The sequence below is a fragment of the Capra hircus genome, chromosome 2 (assembly GCF_001704415.2).
Source record: "Capra hircus breed San Clemente chromosome 2, ASM170441v1, whole genome shotgun sequence".
NCBI classification, from domain to species: domain Eukaryota; kingdom Metazoa; phylum Chordata; class Mammalia; order Artiodactyla; family Bovidae; genus Capra; species Capra hircus.
Genome location: NC_030809.1, coordinates 3,921,121 through 3,946,172, shown reverse-complemented (window position 1 = coordinate 3,946,172; position 25,052 = coordinate 3,921,121). Strand labels below are relative to the sequence as shown.

At 50.5% G+C, this 25,052-nt stretch overlaps 1 protein-coding gene across 1 annotated transcript; it reads right to left on the bottom strand.

Annotated features, from left to right (window-relative positions):
• On the bottom strand, positions 211-23,472 carry CDA (cytidine deaminase). The gene is made up of 4 exons (XM_018055031.1): positions 23,112-23,472; positions 11,635-11,746; positions 6,638-6,695; positions 211-813 (listed from the first exon to the last, which is right to left on the bottom strand). Exons 1-4 carry the CDS (start codon positions 23,263-23,265, stop codon positions 697-699), a joined length of 441 nt encoding a protein of 146 aa, XP_017910520.1. The 5' UTR covers positions 23,266-23,472; the 3' UTR covers positions 211-696.

The window sequence follows — 25,052 nt, the reverse complement described above, 5'->3', positions numbered from 1 at the left end:
GTTTGCTCTGCCATCTAGACAAACAGCATCCCCCTTTATACATGTGGGGGTGACAGCCTGCAGGGCCCAGGTCTGACTTGGCTCAGAACAGATTCTAGAAATGGCTGCAGTAAGACCCAGCCCAGCGGCCCCCATCGGAAGAAGGCACGAACGAGAGACCTAAAGATTCATCTCTCCACACCAGCTACACAGATCCAAGGTGCCTGATTCTTTTCCTGGCAGAAAGAGTCCAGGTCTTTCTATTTAATATAAAGACTGCCCCTCCTGAGAGCTACAGCAAGGATTGAGATGGAGCTAAATGCCTCTCTGGAATGTTTTGTGATGTTTATCATTAGAAAAGTCACCCAGAGCAGGACAGAACCTTGGGAAGGCAGATGGTGAAGCAGTCCAGACTAGGTTGTAATTTGAAAGAGGGCCCACGGGAAGGAAAGAGAGGGACGGGGTGCCCTGAGTTCTGGGGAGGACGAGACGGGTTGCAAGGAGGGCTGGAATGGAAACCCTGTATCACTTCAGTAGAAACCTGGTGCTCCAGTGTTAACTGGAAAAATAGTCTCCGCCCAGTGCCTGGGGGGTTGGGGCCCATTTGGCAGGTGCCCCAGGTCTGTGAGAATGTCTTCATTAAGTCCTCCAGGTGGTTGTCCCCTTTAGCCCGTGTAGGAACACAGGGGCTCCTGGGCAGAGGGTGCTCTCCGTCCCTCACTGGATCTTCTGCAGGTCTTCGGGCCCAAAAGATTCAGGCAGCAGCTCCCGGACTGTCCTGACAACATACGTGCCGTCCAGCTTGGTCATGTAGACAGCCCAGTCGGTGCCAAACTGGAAAAGAGGCAAAGCCAGCGTGAGGGAGGCGGTGTGGCTGAGGGGTGAGGGCTGCCCTGGCGTGAATCTGGCCTGGATTGAGTGCCTCTTACTGTCTAATGTGCCTCTCTGTGCCTCAGTTTTCTCTCCTGTAAAATGGGAATGATAATAATCATACCTGTTTGATAGGGCCTGAGGGAGGAGCCAGTGAAAGATGGCATAAGCAGTTAGCACAGTGCTTGGCACATTGCTAAGGGACAGTAAATGCTCTATTCTGTGATTAGGACTCAATACTTTGGCCACCTGATATGAAGAATTGACTCATTGGAAAAGACCCTGAAGCAAAAGATGAAGTGGGTGGCAGAGGATGAAATGGCTAGATAGTATCACCGACTCAACGGACATGAGTTTGAGCAAACTCTGGGACATAGTGAAGGACAGGGAAGCCTGGTGTGCTGCAGTCATGGGGTCACGAGAAGTCTGATTCGATTTAGCAACTGAACAACAATAGGGCTTTATAAGAACAGTATCTAACCCCTGGGGCCAGATCCCCTCCTGTTGTGACAAACAACAACTCATATCTTCCTCCCTTGGGGCCTCTCGATAACTCCTGAGAACCTGGAGAGGTTGCATTCCTGCCCCGTCAGGAACATGCAGTGAACATGCAGGATCGCACCATTTGCCCTTTGAGGCAGGTGGATATTATTCCCATTTCACGGATAAGAAAACTCAGGCTTTGCAGAGTAACATAGGGCAAATGATGAAACTCTTTGAGTCTCACTGTCTTTTGATATGTGAAATGGCTTTAGAGACAAAAGACTTATCAGGCAGGAAGATAGGTGTCCTGGGTGGAGAGTTAAGTTAGCAGTGTAATGGAGAGTATCCTGGGGAGTTGGAGTCAACAGCCTGAGGCTCTGTCTGGCTAGATGCTGTGAATACTGGAGGTAATGGGTGGAAAGGGCCTGCACGAAGTGCCTGGCACATAGTAAATACCCAATGGAAGCCATTTTTACTGACAACTAGCAGTTCCTAGTGACTGCTCAGGTCTGCAGCCTGCTATTGATGCTTTGGCCTGAATCACCAAGTTATTATTGGGCACAATCCATCTTTTTAAAGCTAATGTTTTAAGGAAGTAATTTTTCTGCTAGGCGGGCTCTGCCTGAGGGTGCGGGTGAAAGTTGAGTAGAGGCGACTTAAGTGCCAGGCCTCCAGCCCCCAAGCTTCAGCTCTTATTATTTGCATTTTGGTTTCCGTTTTGCTTCTCTCTCCTTCAGCTTTTCCATTTGCCATCTCTCATTTGCCAACATCTGATCTGCGTGGAGAAAACAGCCTTGAGCGATTAGATGGAGGCAGGGCCTGGGGACTCAGGGAGCTGGCGTCCTGATGTGCTTGCTGTCTGTGGCCTGGGACACGCCGTGGTGCTGAGTGGCCATTTGCGCCCCTCTAATGGGGGGTGAATCAAGTCCCTAATGTGAATTCAGAGCCTTCCTAGTGGCACTTTTCATTTAGATTTGGGAAATGAGTCCTGCTAACTGTGCCTGATTTGCAGGCCTGATTTGCTCGCCTTTGCTGGCGAGCAGCAGGAGGATGAAGATGTCTGTTGTGTTCTAGAGATGCTAGTAACCCCTCAAGACGCAACAGCAAAACTGAAACACCCCCTGCCTCCCCCCAAATTTCAGCAGTTCCCAAAGCAGAAACCCCCGTGGAACAAGCCACTCCGATTCTGCATAGCATCAATTTATCTCCACTGTGGCCAAAAATAATTCGTCCCTTTTGTAGGACTGTAAAGGGAGGGAGGGGGCCTTTACGAGGGGAGTGTGGGCTTTGCTGTTGGCGGGAATGGCTATCGTGAGTGCCAGCTTGCCACTGACTGGCTGGCTGTGTGTCCTTCCCCAGGTCACTTGCTTCTCTGACAAATGGGGGTAACGACCCACCCTTCCCTCCAGGCGGGGCGTGGGGATTAAATGAGATGCTATATTTAGAGGGGTCAAGGATGTCTCATCAGAGCTCAAGGCCTGGGGACTCTTCAAGTTGGTGGCTTTAGCCTTCGGGGGCTCTGGTGGGCACAGGCCCCTTGAGAGTCCACCAGAGCTATTGACATCCCTCTTCCTCAAATGTATGTATACACATCAAAAACCTCACTGAGCCCAGATTCAGCAGAAAGGATTGAATTCAGCCCCTTGCTTTTTAGAATTGAAGAGACTGAAAGCTTCCAACCAAGATCTTTGTAAAAAGTACATCAGATCCTTTGAGTCTCTTCTTAAAAATAGCCACTGAATTCCCTTTATTCTTTTCTTCCCCCCGTTTGTGTTTTAATATCACAAAATATACATAAGATTTATCATTCTTGTTATGCACCGAGCCCGTATCTCCAAACCAACTGAGAGAGCGAACAAGTCCACCGTGGTAATGCAAAAGCAAGAAGGGAATTTTTTATTTCTAGCGCGCTAGGGCTCAAGCCTCAATCCGACGCAGCGGAATCAGACGAGAGCCCCGAACAAAGCAGTATGGCGGTTTATATACAGTCAGCTCTTTGTCTCAGTTACAGGGTACTTGGCGATACCTGATTGGACAGGCAGAATGAGCTCATGCAACGCCTTCCTTATGCTATTGCATATAGAAAATTTTCCTTATTTGGTTAAGGAATGTTTTTCAAGAAAACAAGAAACATGACTCAGATCCCCGGCGCTGTTATGTACCTCATTGAGCCGACCACCCTGCTTAACATTCCCCCCTGTTCTTAGATCATACAGAGGAATCCTCCTCTGGGTCCTGAGATACTGTTTGATATTGCTGCCGAAGCATGAACAGCTGTACTGTATTAGTGCGCTCTTTTACAAAGGCTACAAGTCTATTGATAATACAAGGGCTGAACGTAAGCATTATTAGAAGGATTATCAGGGGTCCTAGCAAGGTAGAGATTAAAGTAGTCAGCCAGGGGGATTGTTGAAACCAGGACTCAAACCATCCCTGTTGAGCCTCACGCTCTCGTTTACGCTGGGCTAGCCCCTCTCTCACTTTGGCCATGGATTCCCTAACTATTCCAGTATGGTCTGCATAAAAACAACGTTCTTCTCCTAGGGCGGCACAAAGTCCCCCCTGTTGCAGAAATAGCAGATCTAGCCCTCTTCTATTTTGCAAAACTACTTCAGACAGGGAAGTTAAAGATGACTCTAAATGACTAATAGACTGTTCTATACGAGTAATGTCTTCAGCTATGGCTGCTCTTAAAGAGTTAAATCCTTGACTTTGCATGGACAAAGCTGTTATTCCAGTTCCGGCCCCGCCTATTCCCAGACCGAACATAGTTGCTATGGTTATGGCAGTAATGGGCTCTCTCTTAACTTTAAAAGCTCTTTCTTGTTGATTAAGAGTCAATTTGTGGGCCCGATAATCATATACAGCTTCTTCTGGTCGATACAGTATCTTTGGTATCACAGCCACCATAACACAAAATTCTTTTTTTTAGGATCAAAAATGGAGCTATGTACACAGGGAGTCAACCCAATGTGAGAGCACACCCACCATCCTCCCATCTGTGGAACTGACCACCTGGCTACAGGCAAACTCATGAGTTCAACAGTCAGGGCACGCAATGAGGATCTGTCTGGCGGCACTTTGCCCATACATAGTCCCTTTCCCCACACGTCTCTCATTGTAAGGCCTACTTTTCGTTCTGTTTTTCCTCTTTTTCTTCAGAAGCTTTCATGACTAACACCTGTGGGTTTAGCGAGGTTGGAGTCGGGGAAGAGGGACGGGTGGGGGGGGGTTGGGTTTAGGAGGTTTAGAAGGAGGGAGAACAAAGGGTTTAAGCCATTCAGGCGGGTTTCTCACTAGATCCTGCCAGACCAGAATGTAGGGAGTCTGGTCTGGGTGCCCGGCAGGACTAGGGGTAAGCACCCTCTCTTTAACTGCCTGGATAATTTGGGGATTGAAGGTTCCCTCTTGTGGCCATCCGACGTCAAAGGTGGGCCACTCGGCGGAACAGAAAGTCACCAATTTGCTCTTCTTCACCAGTAACGAAAGATTCTGAGCTCTAGACTTAAAATCAGAAAAATGGTCAGTCATCAGAGACAGCGGAGTAGAAGCAGATTGCCCCATGGGTACAGAGAACACGGACAATGACAACAAGACTCACACAGACAGTGCTGGCACACAGAGTCACAAAAACGACACAACAAACAGATTCCAACTCTCAATATTACTTTCAGTCTCCTTGATAGCACTGGAGACCCCTTCTCTACTTGCAAGTGTCTTACCGTCAGGACGTCCTCTGTGCCAGCTGCCCTCCCGGTTCGCTACCGGGGGCCCGGCCTTACGCTGGGCTTGCCTCTTCACTTTACACCTAGATGCCTCCCCAGTACGATACTGGGCCCCGGACTTAATCTAGGCCTCTGCACTGCTAGCATCGGTGCTCAGAGCTCTCAACTCCTAATGAGATTATTCCCTTCTACCAGGAGAGTTGTCCTCCCCAGTAGGCCGAAGATCCCGGACGAGCCCCCAAATGTTATGCACCGAGCCCGTATCTCCAAACCAACCGAGAGAGCGAACAAGTCCACCGTGGTAATGCAAAGGCAAGAAGGGAATTTTTTATTTCTAGCGTGCTAGGGCTCAAGCCTCGTCCAACGCAGCGGAATCAGACGAGAGCCCTGAACAAAGCAGTGTGGCGGTTTATATACAGTCAGCTCTTTGTCTCAGTTACAGGGTACTTGGCGATACCTGATTGGACAGGCAGAATGAGCTCATGCAACACCTTCCTTATGCTATCGCATATAGAAATTTTTCCTTATTTGGTTAAGGAATGTTCTTCAAGAAAACAAGAAACATGACTCAGATCCCCGGCGCTGCTATGTACCTCATTGAGCCGACCAGCCTGCCTAACAATTCTGACCGTTTTTAAGTGTACGATTCAGTTCCCTTTATTCCTGGATGAAATATACCCACCATCCACGGACCACTGGAGCCTGCGTGATGCGGCCCTGACCGCCTCTCTGTCTTCACCCGTCACCACCCCCCAGCCTTGCCCCATGTTCCAGCCTCTTTGGCTTTCATACTGCTCATGCAACTCACCAGGCGTGTGGGCATTAAACTTGCTGCTCCCTCCACCTGCAAATCTCGAGCTCTTGGTCTGCCTCATCTTTTCTCCTTAATTATATCTCTGATCAAACGTTATCTTCAAAGAGAGGCCCTTCTCGGCCATCTAAAAGCAGGGGTTGGCAAGCTTTTTCCCATAAAGGGCCAGATAGTAAATATTTTATGCCTTTAGGTCCATGTTGTAACCCCTCTCTCTCCCGTGGTAGGACCCAAGCAGCCAGAGGGAACGTGTGAATTGGTGTGTGTGGATGCATGCCAGAAACACTATTTGCAAGCAGAAGTCTGGATTTGCCTGTGGGCTGTTGTTTGCTGACCTTTGACTCTGACCTAGAGTCAGCTCCACCTTCTGTCTCTCTCAGCTCCTTTCCTCTGCATTTTTTTCCTCTGTAGCCCTCATCACTCTCAGCAACTCTAACTGTTGATTTATTTTGTTCCTTATTCGTCTGTCTTCCACACTAGACTATAATGCCTGTGAGTGTAGGGCTTGGCCTGTCTTTTCACCGCTGTCTCGCCAGAGCAAGGTCAATGCCTAGCACAGAACAGACACTCACTCAGTAAGTATTTGCTGAATGAAAGAATAATTTCCAGTGATTCATGCAAGCTTGGGAAGGCCTTAGGAGTCAGCCAACCCAGCTAACAGGAAAGTCGCTGTGTCTCTTCTTCACTTGGCCTGGCTTGGCTCCCGGGGCCCGGAAGAACAGGGAAGAGTCTGGGAGATCCATTCCAGAAAGAAAGAGAAGTTGCTTACCTCTCTCATGACCTGTCTGCAAGCCCCGCAGGGTGAGATAAAATCATCTTGCAAGTCACTGCGGAAGCAGAGAAAGCGTGGATCAGTCTCTTTGGAAACATGAGAATGATTGCTTAAATTCAGGAGTCCTGCCTGCCTGCAGATTAAGTCAAACCCCTCCAGGCAGTTCCTGGTTCCCCGATGAGCCGTGGCCTAGAGGCTGAGAAGAAGCAGACAGAACTTTCCACACTTGCAAGAGGCAAGACCATGGGTAGGACTATTCTTTCCATTGGTGTGTTCAATGAATGTTTAGTGAACACTTACTGTCACCCACAACCCAGGGACACAAAGGTTAAAGCGAATTTGTCTCTGGCCTTCAGCCCAGTGGGTGACAAAGAAAACTAGATGAGTTATCATTTCAAACAACACGTGGTAAGAACACACAGTAAGCAGGAGATGATTCTTGACTAGGGAGGGAGAGAGTATTCCATGGAGGAGGTGACATTGACCTGGTCCTTGGAGGAAGCATAGAGTTCGTAAGTCATCATTAGTGAGCACCTGATCTGCTCCAAGCTCTGGACCAGACACTTACAGACATTATCTCATTTAATCCTCAGTATAACCTGAGCATCCAGATCACCATTTCATCATCTTAGTGAACCTGGTTCACTAAGATGAAGCAGGTTCACTAAGATGAAGCAACAGCGCTATTCGGAAGCTCTGGGTTGTCCTCTGTTGCAGACAGGATGTAGTAAAGGTCCTGAGGCATAAAAGAATAAGACACATGCGAGTCCTTGAAAGAACTGGGCAGCTTGCATCTGAGAAAGTTGGAGAAGAGAGGCTTACAGCCAAGGGGTTGTCTCTGAGAATGAAGGCACCCGCAGGCAGCCCTCCAGTTCTGAGCAGGACAAAGGATGGTGTTTAAAGAAAGAGGAAACTGTAGGAACCTCCAAGCCTGATGAAGCATCAGAGGTTAAGCCAGTGGTCACCATCACCTTTGCGCTTCTAAGGCCCACAGTTCTCTGATGTCTCTGGAAGATCGCAGGATTTAAAATCCAGTTCTTGATCAGTTCCTCCTTTTGTTAATTATGTGTGATTTTGACCAAGTCAGTTTAACCCATGCAAGGGTCATTTCTTTGCCTATAAAATGTGGGGAATGTCATCCACATTGTAGAAATGCTAGGATAAAATGAACTAAGATGTGCAAAGAACTTCCTAAACTTTAGAATGCTATACACACATTATTACTGCCTATACTAGTCTCTGGGCATTATTCCTTTAGATAGATAAGCTCTGTCATAAATTTCGTACCTTGTCATATACAGTTTTTTATACACTGTGCTTTATGTGGTATAATATTATATAATTAATTTACCTATTTTGTATTAATAATAATTATCATATTGTTTAATAGATGCCTAGAATGTGCCAGAATCCCTCCAAAGCATCTTATAGTGTTTCTCATGTTAACTGACAAACAGTTATTTACTGAGCACCTACTATACATCAGGGACTGTGCCGGGGATAGAGTGGTGAGCAAAACAGGTGAAATTCACTGCACTCAGGAGGTTTTGACTAATAGGTGAACCAGATAACCAGCAAAACCATCAGCCTATCAGCCAACCACGTACCAATTACAGCTAGAGACAGATACTGTGAATTGAATAAAGCAGCTGAGGGGAGAGAGAGTGGAGGGCTGATGCTTTATTTAACCCTCATGACAACTCCCTTTTACCTGTGGGGGTCTAGGCAAAGAAAGCGTCTGCTCATGAAAAGGTGGGTCCTCACTGAGCACACTCACACTCCTAGCTATAGAGGGATCCCTTGGGGACCTGAGAGGGTGGGGACCCCTGTCCAGGATGCACGCTGAGCCAGATGAACCCTTCTGGTTACCAAGCGGCTGATGTTGCAGCCAGAGCCTCTCGTTAGCTCTTTGGAGGCTGTGCTTGGGTTTTTTTGGCAGCATCGTACAGCATTCAGGATCTTCCCCCGACCAGGGACCGAACCCGTGCCCCCTGCATTAGAAGCACAGAACGTTGACCACTGCACTGCCAGGGAAGCCCTGGACTCTGTTACTTTGGATTTATTTATTTCTGGCCGTGCTGGGTCTTTGCTGCTGCACGGGCTCTTCTCTAGTTGTGGGGCGGGCTTCTCCCTGCGGGGCTGCTCTTGTGGAGCACAGGCTCTAGGGTGCCTGGGCTTCAGCAGGGTGCCTGGGCTTCAGCAGCTGTGGCTCCCGGGCTCCGGAACACAGGCTCAATAGTTGTGACGCGGGCTCAGTGGCTCCAGGGTGTGTGGGATCTCCTGGGATCAAACCCGTGTCTCTTGCATTGGCAAGCAGATTCTTTACCACTGAGTCACAGGGAAGTCCATCAAGTTTTTTTTTTTTTTTTAATTAATTAATTTGGCTGTGTGGGGTCTCAGCTATGGCATATGGGATCTAGCTCCCTGAATGAAAGTGAAAGTGAAGTCGCTCAGTCGTGTCTGACTCTGCGGCCCCATGGACTGGGGTCTGTAGACCGTAACCAGGCTCCTCCGTCCATGGGATTTTCCAGGCAAGAACACTGGAGTGGGTTGCCATTTCCTTCTCCAGGAGATCTTCCCGACCCAGGGATTGAACCCGGGTCTCCCGCATTGTAGGCAATGCTTTACCGTCTGAGCCACCAGGGAAGTTCCCTGACCAGGGATCAAATCCAGGCCCCCTGCATTGGGAGCACAGAGTCTTAGTTACTAGACAACCAGGGAAGTCTCTGCTTTTTATTTCATTGCACGCATGTTGGCTGAGAGCTTGCTCTATGCTAGGCAAGCCTGGGAGGGAGCAACAAAGACCCGTCAGAGAATCCCAGCCTGCAGGGACCTTGAGGTCTCAAAGGGAGATCAAATCTGTGTGTAAATGTCACAACTACAGGCAGACAGTGGTTAGGCTCAGGGGAGAGGCGGGACAAGAAGCATCCCAGAAGGTGCTGGGCACACAGGGACCTTCCTTCCTCTCATCCCCCACCCCTTTCCTCCACCCTCTGCCTCCCCTGCCTCCTGCTGGGTACTGACAGTTTCCTGCGGTTTGTGCTGACCTTGGGCACACACTGAGGCCAGCTCATCAGACCTGACGGGCTGGAAACCTATCGACTTTGATGATGACAGCGGGGACCCCAGGGGGGCAAGCTCATCACCTCGTTAGCCAAATCCCCCCTGAGCTGCATTTCACAGATCTCGAGGGGGCTCTCTGAGACGGTGCACGCCCATCAGCGCTAACAAGGGAGCTGGCACTTCCCATTCACTCTCTAAATCCACACTCTCAATTTAACAAATCGTTAGCGCAATGATGACTGCTTTCCGGCTTGGGGATGCCAGTGCAGGCTGAGCACCCAGAGAGGAGCGGTTGCGCGCTGGAAAAAATGCAGTTTTTGTGTCAACAAGGACATTTACTAATCATCACAAACAAAACCCAGTCATGTTGAAGAGCAGACAATGACCAAGAGAAAAAGTCTTTCAACTGGAACATTCTAAACAGAGCAGGGCCACCTCGCCATTCTCCTTTTGTTGACTTTGGCCTCCTTTTCCGCAGAATATCATTATTTTCTTGGATCAGTTTTGAAATTGAGTTATCCCCCCCACCTCTTTTTTTTCCCCTGAAGTGTAATTCACATCCTGATCTCTGCTCATCTGCACAGAATGTTCCCAGGGTGGCCTCATTTATTCCTCCCAAAGCCGGAGGGAAGTCAGGACAGACCTTGGTCCCAGGGAGAGCTCTCGGAAGCTGGGGCCCTCCTCCAAAAGCGCTTCCTTGGCTCCAGTTACTCAGGGGAAGAAACCTTCAATAAAGTGGATCACCTCAGGGGCCAGACCAAGCCCCACTGAGGATCTTATCAAAGAAATGGAGGCTGGTTTCTGTCATGCAGACCCCATCAGCCTTGCTCCTGGTCCTCATATTTCTGCCAGAAAAGGCCTGCATCTCCCCGACAACGAAGAGATCATTTACTCCTAGTCCATGACCCATACATCCAGATGTCTCTAAAGACCAACACCAGGTCAGCCTTGTAGTCTCTTTCTGGGTAGATTCAACATTTCCTACCTATTTTCCCTGTACCGTTATCTTGCTAAGAGAACTCTCTCTCTCACAGACAATGCAATGGTACACACAAGAACAATTTATCATTAAATCAGAAGTGTAATGGGGTCTGAATTAATAAAACAGCCCATTTATATCACTTGAATCCTGAAGCCACTGAGTCTGGGTCCATAGCCAGAACTCAAAGAATTCCCTTCGAGGGCACAAGCGGGAACTTGGATATTTCTGTTTGGGGCATGTAGAGAGAGTTGATAAGTGCTCTTGTTCAGCCAGAACTCAGGCTGGAATCTGATCAGTTTAGATCATAACCTGGGTTGTCTGGCTGTCACCCACCAGCCTGTCCTTTTATCCTGGTTCTTGCACCTAGGGGTGACTGATGCCAAGCAAAGGTGTCACCTCGCACAGTGAAGACGGGATCCCTGGATCGGCTCAAGGAGAGCAGGGAAGAGGGTTTCCTTTCCCGTCACAGCACAGCAAAGTAGAATAGCTCTGAAGTCGGCCTCTAGAGATCTATCTGTCCCAGCTTTGCCACTGATTCCTAGGAAAGCTACTCATCCTCTCTGGATCTCAGTTTCTTCAACTGTAAAATGGGTACAGTGGCCAGGAAGTCTAATCAGGTGACTTTTAGGTCCCTCTCGCTTTAGGTTTCTTAGTGGCCTTCTTATTGTGTCTTGTAGGGATGCTATTGTACTTTGCACTACTATCAGAACAAGAACACACCTCCCTTTGTCTTAGAGTCGTCCTGATTGTTTACCTGCTCTTTAGGCTTACCAAGGGCAGAGTCTGTTTCTTATTTATCTTCTACTTTTAGCCCAGCCCCTAGAGTGCCTGGCACATAGGAAGTTCGGAATAAACACCGCAGATGAATGAATGAATGAGTAACAGGTGTGTGGTGGACGCTGGCTGAAGAGATGAATGGATATTGCCACGACTGGCCTTTCTCACTCACCTGGCAATAGCAATTGCCCTGAACTCTTTGTACCCTTCCGAGATGGCCTTCTGGATGGCAGTTCGTTCAGCACAGACGCTCAGCGGGTAGCAGGCATTTTCTATGTTGCACCCTGAGAAGAGAGGAGAGCCCAGTTGTGTTACCAGCAAAACCACTTCCTGCTGCATGTGTTGAGTAAGAAGCTTGCCCCATTCCAGAGCTGGGAGGGACCCGCTACTCTGAACAAGGTAGGGGAAGGAGAGGGCAATTTGACCAGAAGCCCTGGGAGGCTTGTGACTCACTGGTGTGGTGGCTTTGCCCAAGGAATTCCCACTCTCATCACTTCCTCAGTGCTGGCATTTTGAAGAACCTGGGAGCAGGCGCAGCCTCACAGGGCTGATGAACCCACCCTCATTTTCCCAGCAGAGGTCAGGGCCAAGGGAGATGCTGAGGCTTAAGTAGGTGAGCAGAGCCCCAGCCTGGGTCTCAGAGACAGAAACCACAACGTGGGGCATGGTGGCAATGCTGATTCAAAGATCGGGCCTGGGTCAAACTTTTGATGTGGATACCAGCTGTCAAAGTTCAACCAGGGTTCTCTGTGAGTTGATTTGCAAAACAGAAGTGTCAAAAGCAACAAACTAAAAAACAAAAAGCTCCCAGGCTTTGCAAAGGGTGTCTGTGATTATACAAGCCTTAAGGCCATCGATTTCCTCCAGTGAAAGGTGGGCTGCCAAGGTGGCACAGTCCAGAGTAAGGGAGTCCTCCCTGGTGGCCCTCTGTGGAGTGTCCCTGGGGACAAATGGACAAGGGCTCTTCCCAGGAGACAAAACACTGGCATAGCCAGAGTGGCTGACCAGTAGACTCCCCCTTTGCACGCAGGTGAGGCCATGAACTGATGGCCACAGGAGCTGGACTCTCCCCGGACCATCAGGGTGATAGGCAGGATGTCACCCTTCACAGCTTGCCCTTCTCCCTGAGGCAGGATGATATTCATTGTTCCTCAGTATTCATTTTCTCCTTCTTCCTTTAAGTAATACAGGTGATTCCCATTCCAATATGGCTGACCCCCATGGCCGCTCAGAGACTACATTTCCCAGCCTCCCTTGCAGCATTTTGCCTAATAGGATGTGGCACAAAGTGAGGTGGGAAACTCCTGGATCACATCTTTTGTAAAGAGACTGCTTGCCTCGTCCTCTCTCCTCTCCTGCAGAGACTGGGGTGGGGTGGGACAGCTTTGACCATGTGCTTTATGCTCATGCTCCTGAGGATGGAATGGCAACAAAACAGAAGGACCTTGGAAACCTGGTCAACTCCTGGAGCAGGGTTGAGTTGCCTGCTTGCCCTGGTGCGTGTGTGCCCAGCTGCTTCAGTCGTGTCCGACTCTTTGCGACCCCATGGACTGTAGCCCGCCAGGCTCCTCTGTCCATGGGGATTCTCCAGGCAAGAATACTGGAGTGAGTTGCCATGCCTTCTTCCAGGGGGACTGTCCGGACCTAGGGATCGAACCCATGTCTCTTATGCCTCCTGCACTGGCCGGCAGGTTCTTTACTACTAGTGCCACCCGGGAAGCCGTAACTTGCCCTGGACCAGCTCTCATTATGGGAGAGAAAAAGAATTCGAGTCTCTGCATTTTGGGATCTTTTGGTTATAGTAACTTAACCTTTTTTCAACTAAAACAGAAATTTGCAGTAAAAATAAGATGTAGCTTTGACAAAAAGAACAAAACCAAAACTAAGTGGCCTTGGCTTAGCAGTTGGGAATGGGACTTCCCTTGTAGCTCAGTTGGTAAAGAATCTGCCTGTAATGCAGAAGGCCCGGGTTTGATCCCTGGGTTGGGAAGATCCCCTGGAGAAGGAAATGGTGACCCACTCCAGTATTCTTCTCTGGAGCCCCCCCATGGAGGAAGGAGCCTGTCAGGCTACAGTCCGTGGGGTCACGAGAGTTGGACACGACTTAGCAACTAAACCAATGTGAAGGAAAACAAACATATGGCAAGAAGGAAAGCTGATGGCCCTTGATACTCCTGGCAGATTATTTGATAAAGCCCCAACCTGTAATAAACTAGAAGGCAAACTATATTACTGACTCAGAGGATTTTTCTACCTGGCAACATGAGACAGCCCTGTGGCAAAGATCTGATTAAGGCTGTCATTTCCACCTAGCCATTGTTTCGGGTGCTTCAAGGTAGCCATCATTCAAATGAGGCAGCAGGGTAGGGCTAGGCAGGGAAACCAGTTAGTAAAACAGGGGAGTTGGCAGGCTGAAGAACTATTACACAGATTCTTTGGGTGAGACAGAATTGAATAGCCAACGAAGCCAAAGGTCTGGCCTATAAAAGCCTGCGATTGTTCAATCCTTAGAGAAATCCAGGGCCCCCCAGACCCTACCATCAGAAGTAAGCTGAGAGTGCTGTGTGCCCTCCAGGAGGGCATTCTCTTGGACACCCACTTTGGCTGTATGGCCGAGGATGATAAATGGTCAAGGAAGAAGCTCCCAGAGGGCAAAGCCAGCAGCCTCAGTGGACAAGGGAGTTATCCCCAGGACGGAAAAGGGAGGCAAGGTGTACTCCAGTACACCAGTCTTCACACTTCTTGCCCCACAGACTTGGTAACTGCATGGACTGGTGGTCCACAGGTGTTCTGTTTCCCTAATGGGAGACCGCTAGTCTTTCCTACTCCACATTGTGTGGTGCCTGAGCAGGTATGAAGTGAGGGGCAGATGACTATTTCTTAGTTTTCAGGCCCCTGGATTATCAGGGCCACATCTCAACCTGAGAAGGGGGACTGTGCACCACCAAGGGATCCTGCTGCTAGGGCTGGATGCAGCAGCTGGGTGAACTTTGGGTTGTCACCCTCAGGAAGTTGTAAGTGGGTCCAATGTGTATGAAGAAAGAAGCACACAGATACTCACAGGCCACAGGGGGTTTTATGGCAAAGACTTAATTGTTCTCAGTGTTCACACTCCCAGTAGAACCCACTGAAGTTTAGGGATTTCTCTCTGGCAGTCCTGTGGTTAAGATTCGGCACTTCCAATGCAGGGGGGATGGGTTCGACCCCTGGCTGGGAAACTAAGATCCCACAGGCCAGGAGGTGAGGCCAAAAAAAAAAAAAAATCTAATGGAGTTTAGTTGGGCACATCCCTACCTAGCTAGAAACTGCTTTTCCAGCCTCCCTGAAAGCTTCGTAGAGTCCTATAGGTTTAGCCAATGGGATGTGAGTGCAAGTGTTGGATGAAACCTGACCCGCATTGGATCAATCAGAGCAGAGCAATTGACCCACACTGGGCCAATCAGAGCTGAGCACCTGACCTACCCTGGGCCAATCAGACTATGCTTCTCTGAGGGAATTTCAGTTGTTCTCTGACATTGTGAGTTGGGCCTGGGTCCTGTTGGCGGCCTAGTTTCTGTTGTTTACAGAGGAGACCAATAGGAGGCAGTGAAATGAGAATCAACTCAGATGAGAGATGGTGGCAGAAGAGTCTGGCCTTCTGCTACCGGTTGCCCCTGAAGTACAGAAGCACTCCACCGTTTAGCTATCGGAACCAACGTACCCTCCTTCTGCCTAAAACAGTTTACATGCCTTAGTATCATTTGCAACTGCGCAGAAATCAATTAATACAGTTGGGATACAGGACAGCCAGCAGCCAGGGAGTTGTAACCCCGAAAGGAGCGGTTGATATTTATGGACTGCCTGATTTGGCAAAGCACGTGTTCATATTCACATGTGAGTTACTGCAGCCTGGAAAGCGGGCGCCTGAATGCTCAGCCGCTCTGCTAGGTCAGTGAATAAATGACTGAGTCTTTCTTGCTCCCTACCTAGTCTCTCCCCAGCCAGGTTTCTGATGCCTGCTGGAAATGACTTCCTTTAAAGATGTCCTTGCCTGCTCGCACCTGCCTGTCCCTCCCACCTTTGTGACCTGTGACCTTGTTTAAACACCAACTCACCTTAAAACACAGCCTCACTGAAATGCCACAAAGAAAAAGAACCACTCCTTGTGTCTGTCAGGCCGGGTTGAGAGTGGGCTCCCTTGTGTTTGACGTTTGCTGCTCCCAGAAGCAGAAGAATTGCTCCCCACTCCACTTCGGCCTAGCAAGCTTCCCAGCCCTTGCCTTGTCCCTGACTGAGGAACACTCTTCCCATTAGACATGATTCACATACATCTTGGGTTTTGCTGAGGTGCTCTTAAAGCAAACTGTCAGACTGCTGGAGGTCCAGACTCTGAAGACAATTGCCTGCGTCTGCTTTTGAAGTTCAGAATGACCTCTTATAGAGAACCCTTCCTTCGCTGTGTGTGAAAATGTCAACAATCCAGTTAAGGAGATGGAGAGAGTGTTTTAGAAGGGAGCGTGCTCACATACCCTACTGTTCAAATAGGATTTTGTAGAAAGAGTCAGTGGGTTCTGTTCCGCCTTGGGACCCTCTGCCCTCTGGCTCTGAGAATTTGGGAAAGGGACTGAACCTTCTTCAATGTCTCATTTTCAGTTTGTAAAACGAAAATGACAGCACCATCCTCTCAGGCCTCTAGTGGGAATGAGTTGAGTTCACGCAAGTAAAGCAATGAGCACAAGCTTTGGCACAGAGTAAATGTCCAGCAGCTGGAGCTGCTATTCCTAATCGCATGAACGTCAAGGCTCTGGTGGTGGTGGGACTGAGTTTCTGCTGCTTCTTCTCAAGGTGTGACAGTTACCCTGTCTCTGCCCTTCAGGCCACTTTAAAATCCTTTCCATGATTACAAAAGTCCCTCGTCATCTGGTGCCAACCTGCCTAACCTCTTGGACTTCATCTCCTTTTGCTTGCCAGCTGTTTCCCATGTATACACCTGCTACAGGGCCTTTGCACTGGCTGTTCCAACTGCCTGGGACTCTCTTCCCCGCTCTAAGCACATGGCTCACTCTACCTAGATCTCTGCTTAAGTGTCACCTCCTCAGAGAAGCCTTCCCTGATTACTCTATCTAAAATTGCTTCCTCCCTCTACCACCTCCAGCTCTCTCAACCCATTTCTCCTGCTTTAACACTTAACACTTCCTGGAGTGTCTCTGCTGTCTAATTTCCCCATTACTCCCCAAGTGTAAATTCTCGAGGGCAGGGACTTGGTCTGTATAGTGCATTACAGTACGATCAGGGCCTGGAACAGTCACTGGGCCCAGAGCCTAAAACAGGGATGCTCAGTTACTTACGATCAAAGGACTGGATTTTTGCACTTTGATGCTAAGTCTCTGAGGTCCAAAGGAATAAGTGTATTTGAGGCCTCTAGCAAGTTCAAGTGTAATTTCCCAGTCTTGCTTTAAAAAACAAAAAGAGGAAGAAGGGAGGAAGAAAATCCTTGGCTGGGAACTGTAATCCTGAAAGGCCAGACAATTTTGTTTTGCTTCCCTGAGCCCAAAGAACAAAAACGTCATCTATCCAGGCAAACCAACTCCATTCCTGGTGTTCGCCTCACTGACTCAAACATACAGGAGAGACGGCCTGGGATGGTACCAAGTTAGGGATCCATACTTAGAAAAGATTATTCCAAAAATAATACAATGAAGATAGCGCTATTACTACTAATTGCTTTCTTTTCATCTTTTCTTTTATTGCTTTCCTTTGGGCTTCCCCGGTGGCTCAGCTGGTGAAGAATCCGCCTGCAATGAGGGTAGACCTGGGTTCGATCCCTGGGTTGGGAAGATCCCCTGGAGAAGGGACAGGCTACCCACTCCAGTATTCTGGCCTGGAGAATTCCATCGACTGTGTAGTCCATGGGGTCGCAAAGAGTCGGACACAACTGAGCGACTTTCACTTTCACTTTATCTGCGAGGCACTCCGCGGAATTTTTAACAGTTCTGTAGCGCAAATGCTATTACAACCCCATTTTACAGAAGGTAAAAGCTGAGACTAGGGGCAGGAAGCCAACTCATGTCCTGGCCTGACAGACACAGAGAGTGTTCTTTTTCCTTGTGGTATTTCAGTGAGGCTGTGTTCCGAGGTGTTTTGGTACTTAAGGTACTTTGGTACTTAAGGTAGAGCTGGGGTTGGATATCATCCAGACAACAGCAGGGAAAAGAATTCACAAGGAGGTGACTGGGACCAGTCCCCAGAGAAGCGAGCACTGTCCCCACTCTCTGCATCCGCTCTGCCTTCTGAGGGATCTTCAGATTAGAGCAGGGCTTCCCACATTCAAGCAAGTGGGAATCTCCTGGAGGGCTTCCTAAAAGATTTCTGAGGGACTTCCCTGGCGGTCTGGTGGCTAAGACTCTGTGCTCCTGGTGCAGGGACCTGGGTTCAATCCCTGGTCAGGGAACTAGATCCCACATGTCGGGAGGAAGAGCAAAGATTCCACGAGCTGCAGCTAAGACCCTGCACAGCCAAACAAATAAACATTTTTTTAAATTAAAAAAACAACAAGATTTCTGAGCCCCACCCCTTGAATTTCTGCTTTAGCATTCTTGATCAGAGCCCATGAACTGAAACTTCTAACAAAGTCCCAGGAGGTGTCAGAGGCCGTGGGTCTGGGCCACGCGTGAGAACCGCTGCACTCGGCAAGTGTCACGGCCACATGTTTGCGCACTCCTCTCTCTCTGTGTTCCCGCCTCCCTGCCCACTGCAAATGCAACGCTGCGGTTTCACTAATGAATTCTATCCTAACTCAACCAGAGAGCTGAGGGGTGTTAGCCAAGCCTGTCTTTGTGATAAGCTGCTTTTGAGTGACAGTGGAAAGGACCAGTGGATGAGGCTGGGATGGGAACGGGTGGGCAGGGCTATACGGAGAGAAAGCTGGTTAGGGAACCCGGAGGCCTGCGGAGCAGGGCTGTATAAAGCATAAAGAGTGGTCCTGAGGGAGAAAGGGAGCCCCGGGAGGGAATCCGGAGGGCAGGGACAGGATGGGGGAAGACAGATGAAGGATCAGGTTTAAAGGTTAAGTCAAGACAAGCTGCATTCAGCAGTTAACCAGAATGTCCTTAAGTTTTTTTTTAAACATGGTTTGTCCCTCCCAAATTAATTACAGCTGATCCAGTAAAGTGACTCCATGACCTCCCCGCCTCCATCCACAGCAACGACACATATAGAGTGCTACAGTCGCTCTAAGAGAGGAGGAAAGGCAGGGGCAGACCGTCATTCCAAGAGCTTGAGCTGAAGAAGAGGAAGTCCCCCATCCGTCGGGTGGTGCCCGCAGGGTGGTCCTCCATGAGTCTCCCCCAGCCCCTCCCGCCTGGCCAGCCACAAATGCTGGCTGAGCACTTAACTCCAGGGCAGCCCTGGCTGGCCCCACCCCCGCCCCCTTGTGTTCCATCCTAGCTCTTCTCCGGGTCCTCACTGCCCCAGTCCCCCAGCAGCTCTCTCTCCCCCACGAGCACCTCCTCCTCTCCTCTCCCCATGGCAACGACAGAAGGTAATTGTTGGAGTTATTAATTACCATCCTGGTGGCCCAGCTGCAAGGGGCACAAGGCCCTGGCCGGGGTCAGGGGTAACAGAGGAAATAAAGCCATAATGACGAGATCGTGATGGCAAGGCTATCAGACTTGCTTTTGAGTTGGCCAAGACACCGGCTGCCCCTGAGGGTGGTAACTCCACGGAGGGCTAGTCTTTGGTGAGGCTGGAGAAAGTCACAGAACTGGGCCGACCCATCCCGCTCTGAGCTATAAACTCACAGCGTCTGAGTTCAGCTGTGCCCTGTCTTCTCAGTTCAGTCGCTCAGTCCTGTCTGACTCTCCGTGACCCCACGGACGGCAGCACACCAGGCTTCCCTGTCCACCACCAACTCCCAGAGCTTGCTCAAACCCATGTCCAGTGAGTCGGTGATGCCATCCAACCATCTCATCCTCTGTCATCCCCTTCTCCTCCTGCCTTCAGTCTTTCCCAGCATCAGGGTCTTTTCCAAAGAGTGGGCTCTTCGCATTAGGTGGCCAAAGTATTGGAGCTTCAGCGTCTGTGTCCCAATCATCTCTGATTCACCCCCTGATGCCCTACCAAGTTTCCTCTGGTTGTTCAAGGTCCCCTCCTCTCCAAGCCTGGCCTTCCTGCCATCTGCTCTCCCTTTCCTTCTAAGTAAGGAGACCCAGGGGTTCTGGTGAATCCCCTCCATCGGTCCCCTCTCCTCAGCACAATTCTCTCTGCCCCCTTCTGCACATCCATGCTGCAGTGAGGGGCAGCAGAAGGAGCAAGGAATTTGGAAACAGATGAAACTGATCCTCCGTTATCCCATTTGTAAATGTGCATTTGGCTCTTGGTTAGGTCTGCTTGTTACCTCCACACTCCTTCTTGTAGTAACAGATCACCCCCTCTGCATTGAGGAGGAACATGTGTATGAATCAGCTGGCCCCATCATACTATCCCACTGTGACAACAGTGATTGGCCCAGGGATGTGCATGTGACTGGAGAGGGACCAATCAGAGCCCTTCCCTGGAATTTTTCCATCTTGAGCTAGTGGGAAAGAATTCTTCCCTCTCTGCTTTTAAGACTGGAAGAATGTAAACTAGGGATGCCTGAGCTCATGTTCCCTGATGCCTGGAGAAAGCCTACCTTTAGATGAGAGAAAGGAACCAGCATCCAGGATAAAGAAGGGCATGGTGGCGTTTGAGTTCCTGGATCCAGCTGTCCCTGAGGCAGGATCTACTTGTGCCCATTATGGTTCTGGTTGGTTTCTGGCATTTGCAACTCGAAGTGCTCTAATGCATGCAACACTCATTGTCTCCTCTCGTGTGGTGGCTATGAAACTGCAAAAGATCTTTCATAGAAGTGTTTGTGTGTGAGTGTGTGTGTGTGCTCAGTCACTCAGTTGGGTCTGACTCTGTGTGACCCCATGGACTGTAGCCCACCAGGCTCCTCTGTCCATGGGATTTTCCAGGCAAGAGTACTGGAGTGGGCTGCCACTTCCTCCTCTAGGGATCTTCCTGACGCAGGGATAGAACCCACCTCTCCTGCATCTCTTGCACTGGCAGGCAGACTCTTTACCCCTAAGCCACCTGGGAAGCCCCATAGAAGTACTTAGAGAAGGCTTAATCCACTGTAGTTATTAATATGACGGTTGGTTCCTGCCCACGATGTCCCGAGCACCACTGAACTCTGTCTCATCCTTCCCCTGGTCTCCCTGGCTGGAAACCCTAGAATGCTATTTTTTCCTTTTATTCTCATATGGCCCACCCTAGGTCCAGTCCATGTGCCCCGTACAACCCTCCCAGATAATTCCTTCCTCTTCACCCCACTTGCCAGTGACCTAGGCCAAACCACTCTCTCATACATTCAACGAACCTGAACCACAGGCCAGGCAACATGCAGTCAGCAAGCAAGACCTACATCACCCCCTTGACGCTCTTTCCTCTGCCCCCGTCCTCCTTGAGTACCTGTCAGATGCACTGTCCTCAAACCCCACTTTCATGTTACTTTTCTTGGCTCCCTACTTTCTACCTCATCAAATCTCAGTGTCTCCACTTGGCCTTCCAAAGCCCTCCACAATCTGCCTCTAAACCATCACCATCATGCCATTAATGGTAGTAGTAGTAGAAGCAGTCACCAGTGGTGACAGTCCTATCGTGGGCCAGAAACTGTGTGCTAAGCACTTTCACCCCCCTTAAAGGCATTAGCTCATGGAAAGCTTCACACCCAGGGGTGAAATCCGACATCCTTCGTGACTGAGGCGGCAGGGGCGCCACCCATCAGGGAGGACCGCTGGGCCAGGAACACCAGCTCTGCTCACAGCCATCCTGAAAGGCAGGCCCTGTGATCCTCCATTTACAGATGTGTAAGCTGAGACTCAGGAGGGTTAGCCCAGGGTCACACATAGCCAAGAAACAGCAGTGCCAGGATGTAAACTCAGGAGTCTCTAACTCCTCTAGGGCCTGTACCCCATCCCATGATGCCTCCACGAATGCCCACCGCACCACCCTTTTCCTGGTGACATCAGCTCCTTCCCTGCCATTTAAACAGGTCACACCTCTGCTCACTTCATCTGTTCTCTCCTACAGTCATTGGCTGAGGCTCCTGCTTGGAGCCATGGCCTGTACAAGAGGAGGGGAGACCTTTGTGGGGGCAGGGACCGTCATTTCTGCTCCCAGGGGCATCTCTAGCACCTGATACATTACCTAGCACATAATTGGTGCTTGGCAAACATGTGTTGAATGAATAGATCAATGCAAGGATGGGGAGGGCCCCTCTCTGTACACCATCCAGAGGGGATATGGAGGTGCTGGGGGAATCAATAGTGGATTGCATGTTCAAGGCCTTGAGCCTGTGGGTTGCAGTGTTGTTTGAGGCAGCGGTTAATGTTTAATGCTCATCTGAGCCACTGGGCCAGGCCTGAATTTCCACATGATATTCAGAGATTTTTGTATCCCCCACAGGAAAGCAAACTTGGGAGTCAGGGAAACTCTAAGTTCCAATCTCAAAAGGGAAGGGATGAGATGAACTTCAAGGACAGCCCAGAAGGGCCACCATAGAGGGGGAGGTGTGGGTCTCCAGCCAGGCTCCCAGCTGAACAGCGGTGGGGGCAAGGGGCTCACATTTGACCCGGGGGGGGGGGGCTTGGGGTGGGTGTGGGCTACCAATGAGATTACACATGTGAGCCTCTGGTCCTTCAAATGGCTGCTGCCAGGTGGAAGGGGGAGTCTGGGCGGCAGGACTGGGGATTCGCATCTATTGTCTGGACCAGTCCTCATCTGTGTGGGGCAGCGGTGGGAAAGTGGGGGGAGGGGCAACTGGTGTTTCCGGTTACCTGCCACCTCCACACCCCGTTCCCCACTGTCATTAAAGGGGATGTCCCTAAGCTTAGCAAAAACAAGTCTGAATTATTGTTCAAGTTAGTTTTTCTATGAAGCCAGCAAACCAAAGAAAAGTCGCTTAGGAACAGATTAGTGCCGGCTCAGATTCCTGTCTCTCTCTCCCCAGGCAGGCATTCAATACTGGCCACCCGAACCCCACCTGGCTCCTTTTCTGCAAGGCCCACGCTCGACTAAGGAGTCAGCCCTGGATTCCTCGATCTCACGCCCAGCCAGCCCCCTGGGTGGTGGGTGACAGGAAAAAAGCAGGGTTTGGGGCGCCCTTAGCCCTGGTCACCGAAACCCGTGAGACCTCGAGCACCGTGTCACCTCTCTGGACCTCAGTTTCTTCGCTACAAAAAATAGGCATAACTCCTAGGTTGATGAGTGGGGCGTGGGGTGGGGAGGACTTGCCGATGTAGCCTTGAAGTCTTTGCAGGGTGCCAGACACAGAGGAGGGGCTCAGGAAGTGTTAACCCTCTCCCTCCCGGCTCCAGCGGGAGCTGCCCGAGGCTCTGCATGTGTGGCCTCCCCTTCCCCGCTTCCTTCCCCGTCTTGCCTCCGCTTCCCAGGCCCCCAAGGAATGGAAAGCCATGGGGCTTGAGCAGTGTATTCATCCCGGCCGTCTGGAACAGCAGGCAGGGCCGGGGGGTGTGGCGGCCTTGCCCCGCGGAGCGGGGAGACGGAGCACCCCTGTCGCCCGTCCGCGTCCTCCTCTGACCTCCAGCCCAGGCTGCCGCGAAGGGGACCCCCAGGCGCCGCCCTTACCGGAGAAGATCCTGCCGTCCCCGGTGAGGAGAGCAGCTCCCACGGGGAAGCGGCTGTAGGGGCAGTAGGCGGACTTCTTGGCCTCTTGGCAGGACAGCAGCAACCGCTGGACGTGCTGGGGCTCCAGGGCGAGGCTGGGACGCTCCTGGGCCATGTCGATCCCCCGGGGCCGGCGGAGAAGCGGAAAGCGAGCTCGCAGCCGGCGTGGGCTGGGCCCCACCGCGACGGCAGCTCCTCCCCGCGGGGTGTGTCCTTGCCTGGAGGCGGCCAGGTGCGCGCCCCTGGGGGTGCTGGGCGGGGCGGGTGAGGGAGAGGGCTGGGGACAGGGTGTGTGTGTGTGTGTGTTCGTCCTAGCGTGGATGCCCAGGGTCCACGGCTGCTTTATACGCTCCCTTGGGGACCACTCCCACTGCTGGCACGCACTGATGAGTCAGAGGGTCAGGGGACGGGTGCCACTGTGTAGGACGTGACTGTGGGCATTCTGGCTTCAGGGAAGAGGCCCTGGCGTGGTCAGTCTGTGGTCTGGGAAATCCAAGCTGCAAGTGTTGACCACCCTGTTTGTTGAAGAACTCCCTCAATGAGGGGTGTGGTGAGACTAAAAGGGCAGGGCTGGGGTAGCCCCACTGGCTTCCTGAGTCAGGGAGTGTGAGGCGCAGCCATAAGGCCAAGTTGCTCCTTTATTTACACTCATCCTCCTTCCAATCCCTCTGTGTCTCAACCCAGAATGAAAAAAGATCTCAGCTGGAGAGAACCTCTGAGCTCATCTACCTAGGATGCCTCACTTTTTGGTGGTTGTTGTTGGCAAAATAGACATCGGGCTGCTGGTAAAAGAAGTGAGTTTGCATCCTGGCTCCACCACTTCCCATTTGTACAACCACTGGCAGTGACTTGACCTCTCCGAATCAGTTTCCTCATCTGTACGGTGAGGATAGTGATCGTCTCTTTCCTCCATTCTGGGGTTATAGCAGAGCTCACATTCTGGAGCTGAGTTGAATTCCAGCTCTGCCATTAATCAGCTGTATGACCTTGAGAAGTTAACCCCATCTAAGTCTCAGTTTTCTCCTCTGTAAACTGGGTGCACTAACAGAATCTTGTAGAGTTGTAATGAGGATTGAATGAGATATAATGTGTTACGGTGAGCATGGCTGGAGGACCCCATGAGGTCATGATGTGAACACCCATGCAAACTGGGTTTCTATCCTTAAGTGATTTGATCAGGATGACACAGGAGGGGCAGAATGCAGCTGGGGCATTCAGAGGCATTCACGTGTCCCCAGACCCCCAGCAAACAGGAGTGAATCTGCGTCTTCTCTCAGCTTAGATGGGTGGTGTGGGGAAAAGGAAAAGGAAAGGGGAGGGGAGGGGGGAAATGAGGCAGCATCTTCACGCTCCGCCTGCTGACATATCTGGTTCTGTGGCCCAGCATCTCTGTGTCCTAGGTCTGGGGCGCTCAGCCTCATGAAAGCACAGGACCCCCAGGACCCCCAGCCACAGGGACTCCTCTTCCCCTCCCCCTCCCCTTCTTCTTCTTTTGACTGTGCCACGGAGGTTGCAGGATCTTTGCTCCTCAACCAGAGATTGAACCCAGGGCCCTGGCAGTGAAAATGCTGAGTCCTAACCACTGTGCTTGGAAGAAAAGCTATGAACAACCTAGACAGCATATTAAAAAGTAAAGATATTTCTTTATCCATCTAGTTAAAGCTATGGTTTTTCCAGTAGTCATGTATGGATGTGAGAGCTGGCCATAAAGAAAGCAGAGCACCAAAGAATTGATACTTTTGAACTGTGATGTTGGAGAAGACTCTTGAGAGTCCCTTGGACTGCAAGGAGATCCAACCAGTCCATCCTAAAAGAAATCTGTCCTGAATATTCATTGGAAGGACTGATGCTGAAGCTGAAACTCCGATACTTTGGCCACCTGATGTGAAGAGCCAACTCATT

Coding starts and splice junctions, on each gene's coding strand:
- CDA (XM_018055031.1), bottom strand. CDS start 23,265: ATGGCCCAGGAGCGTCCCAGCCTCGCCCTGGAGCCCCAGCACGTCCAG. Junction 6,696..11,634: donor AGGGCAATTGCTATTGCCAG/GTGAGTGAGAAA, acceptor CTGCTTCCGCAG/TGACTTGCAAGATGATTTTA. Junction 814..6,637: donor GCAGACAGGTCATGAGAGAG/GTAAGCAACTTC, acceptor CCTCTTTTCCAG/TTTGGCACCGACTGGGCTGT.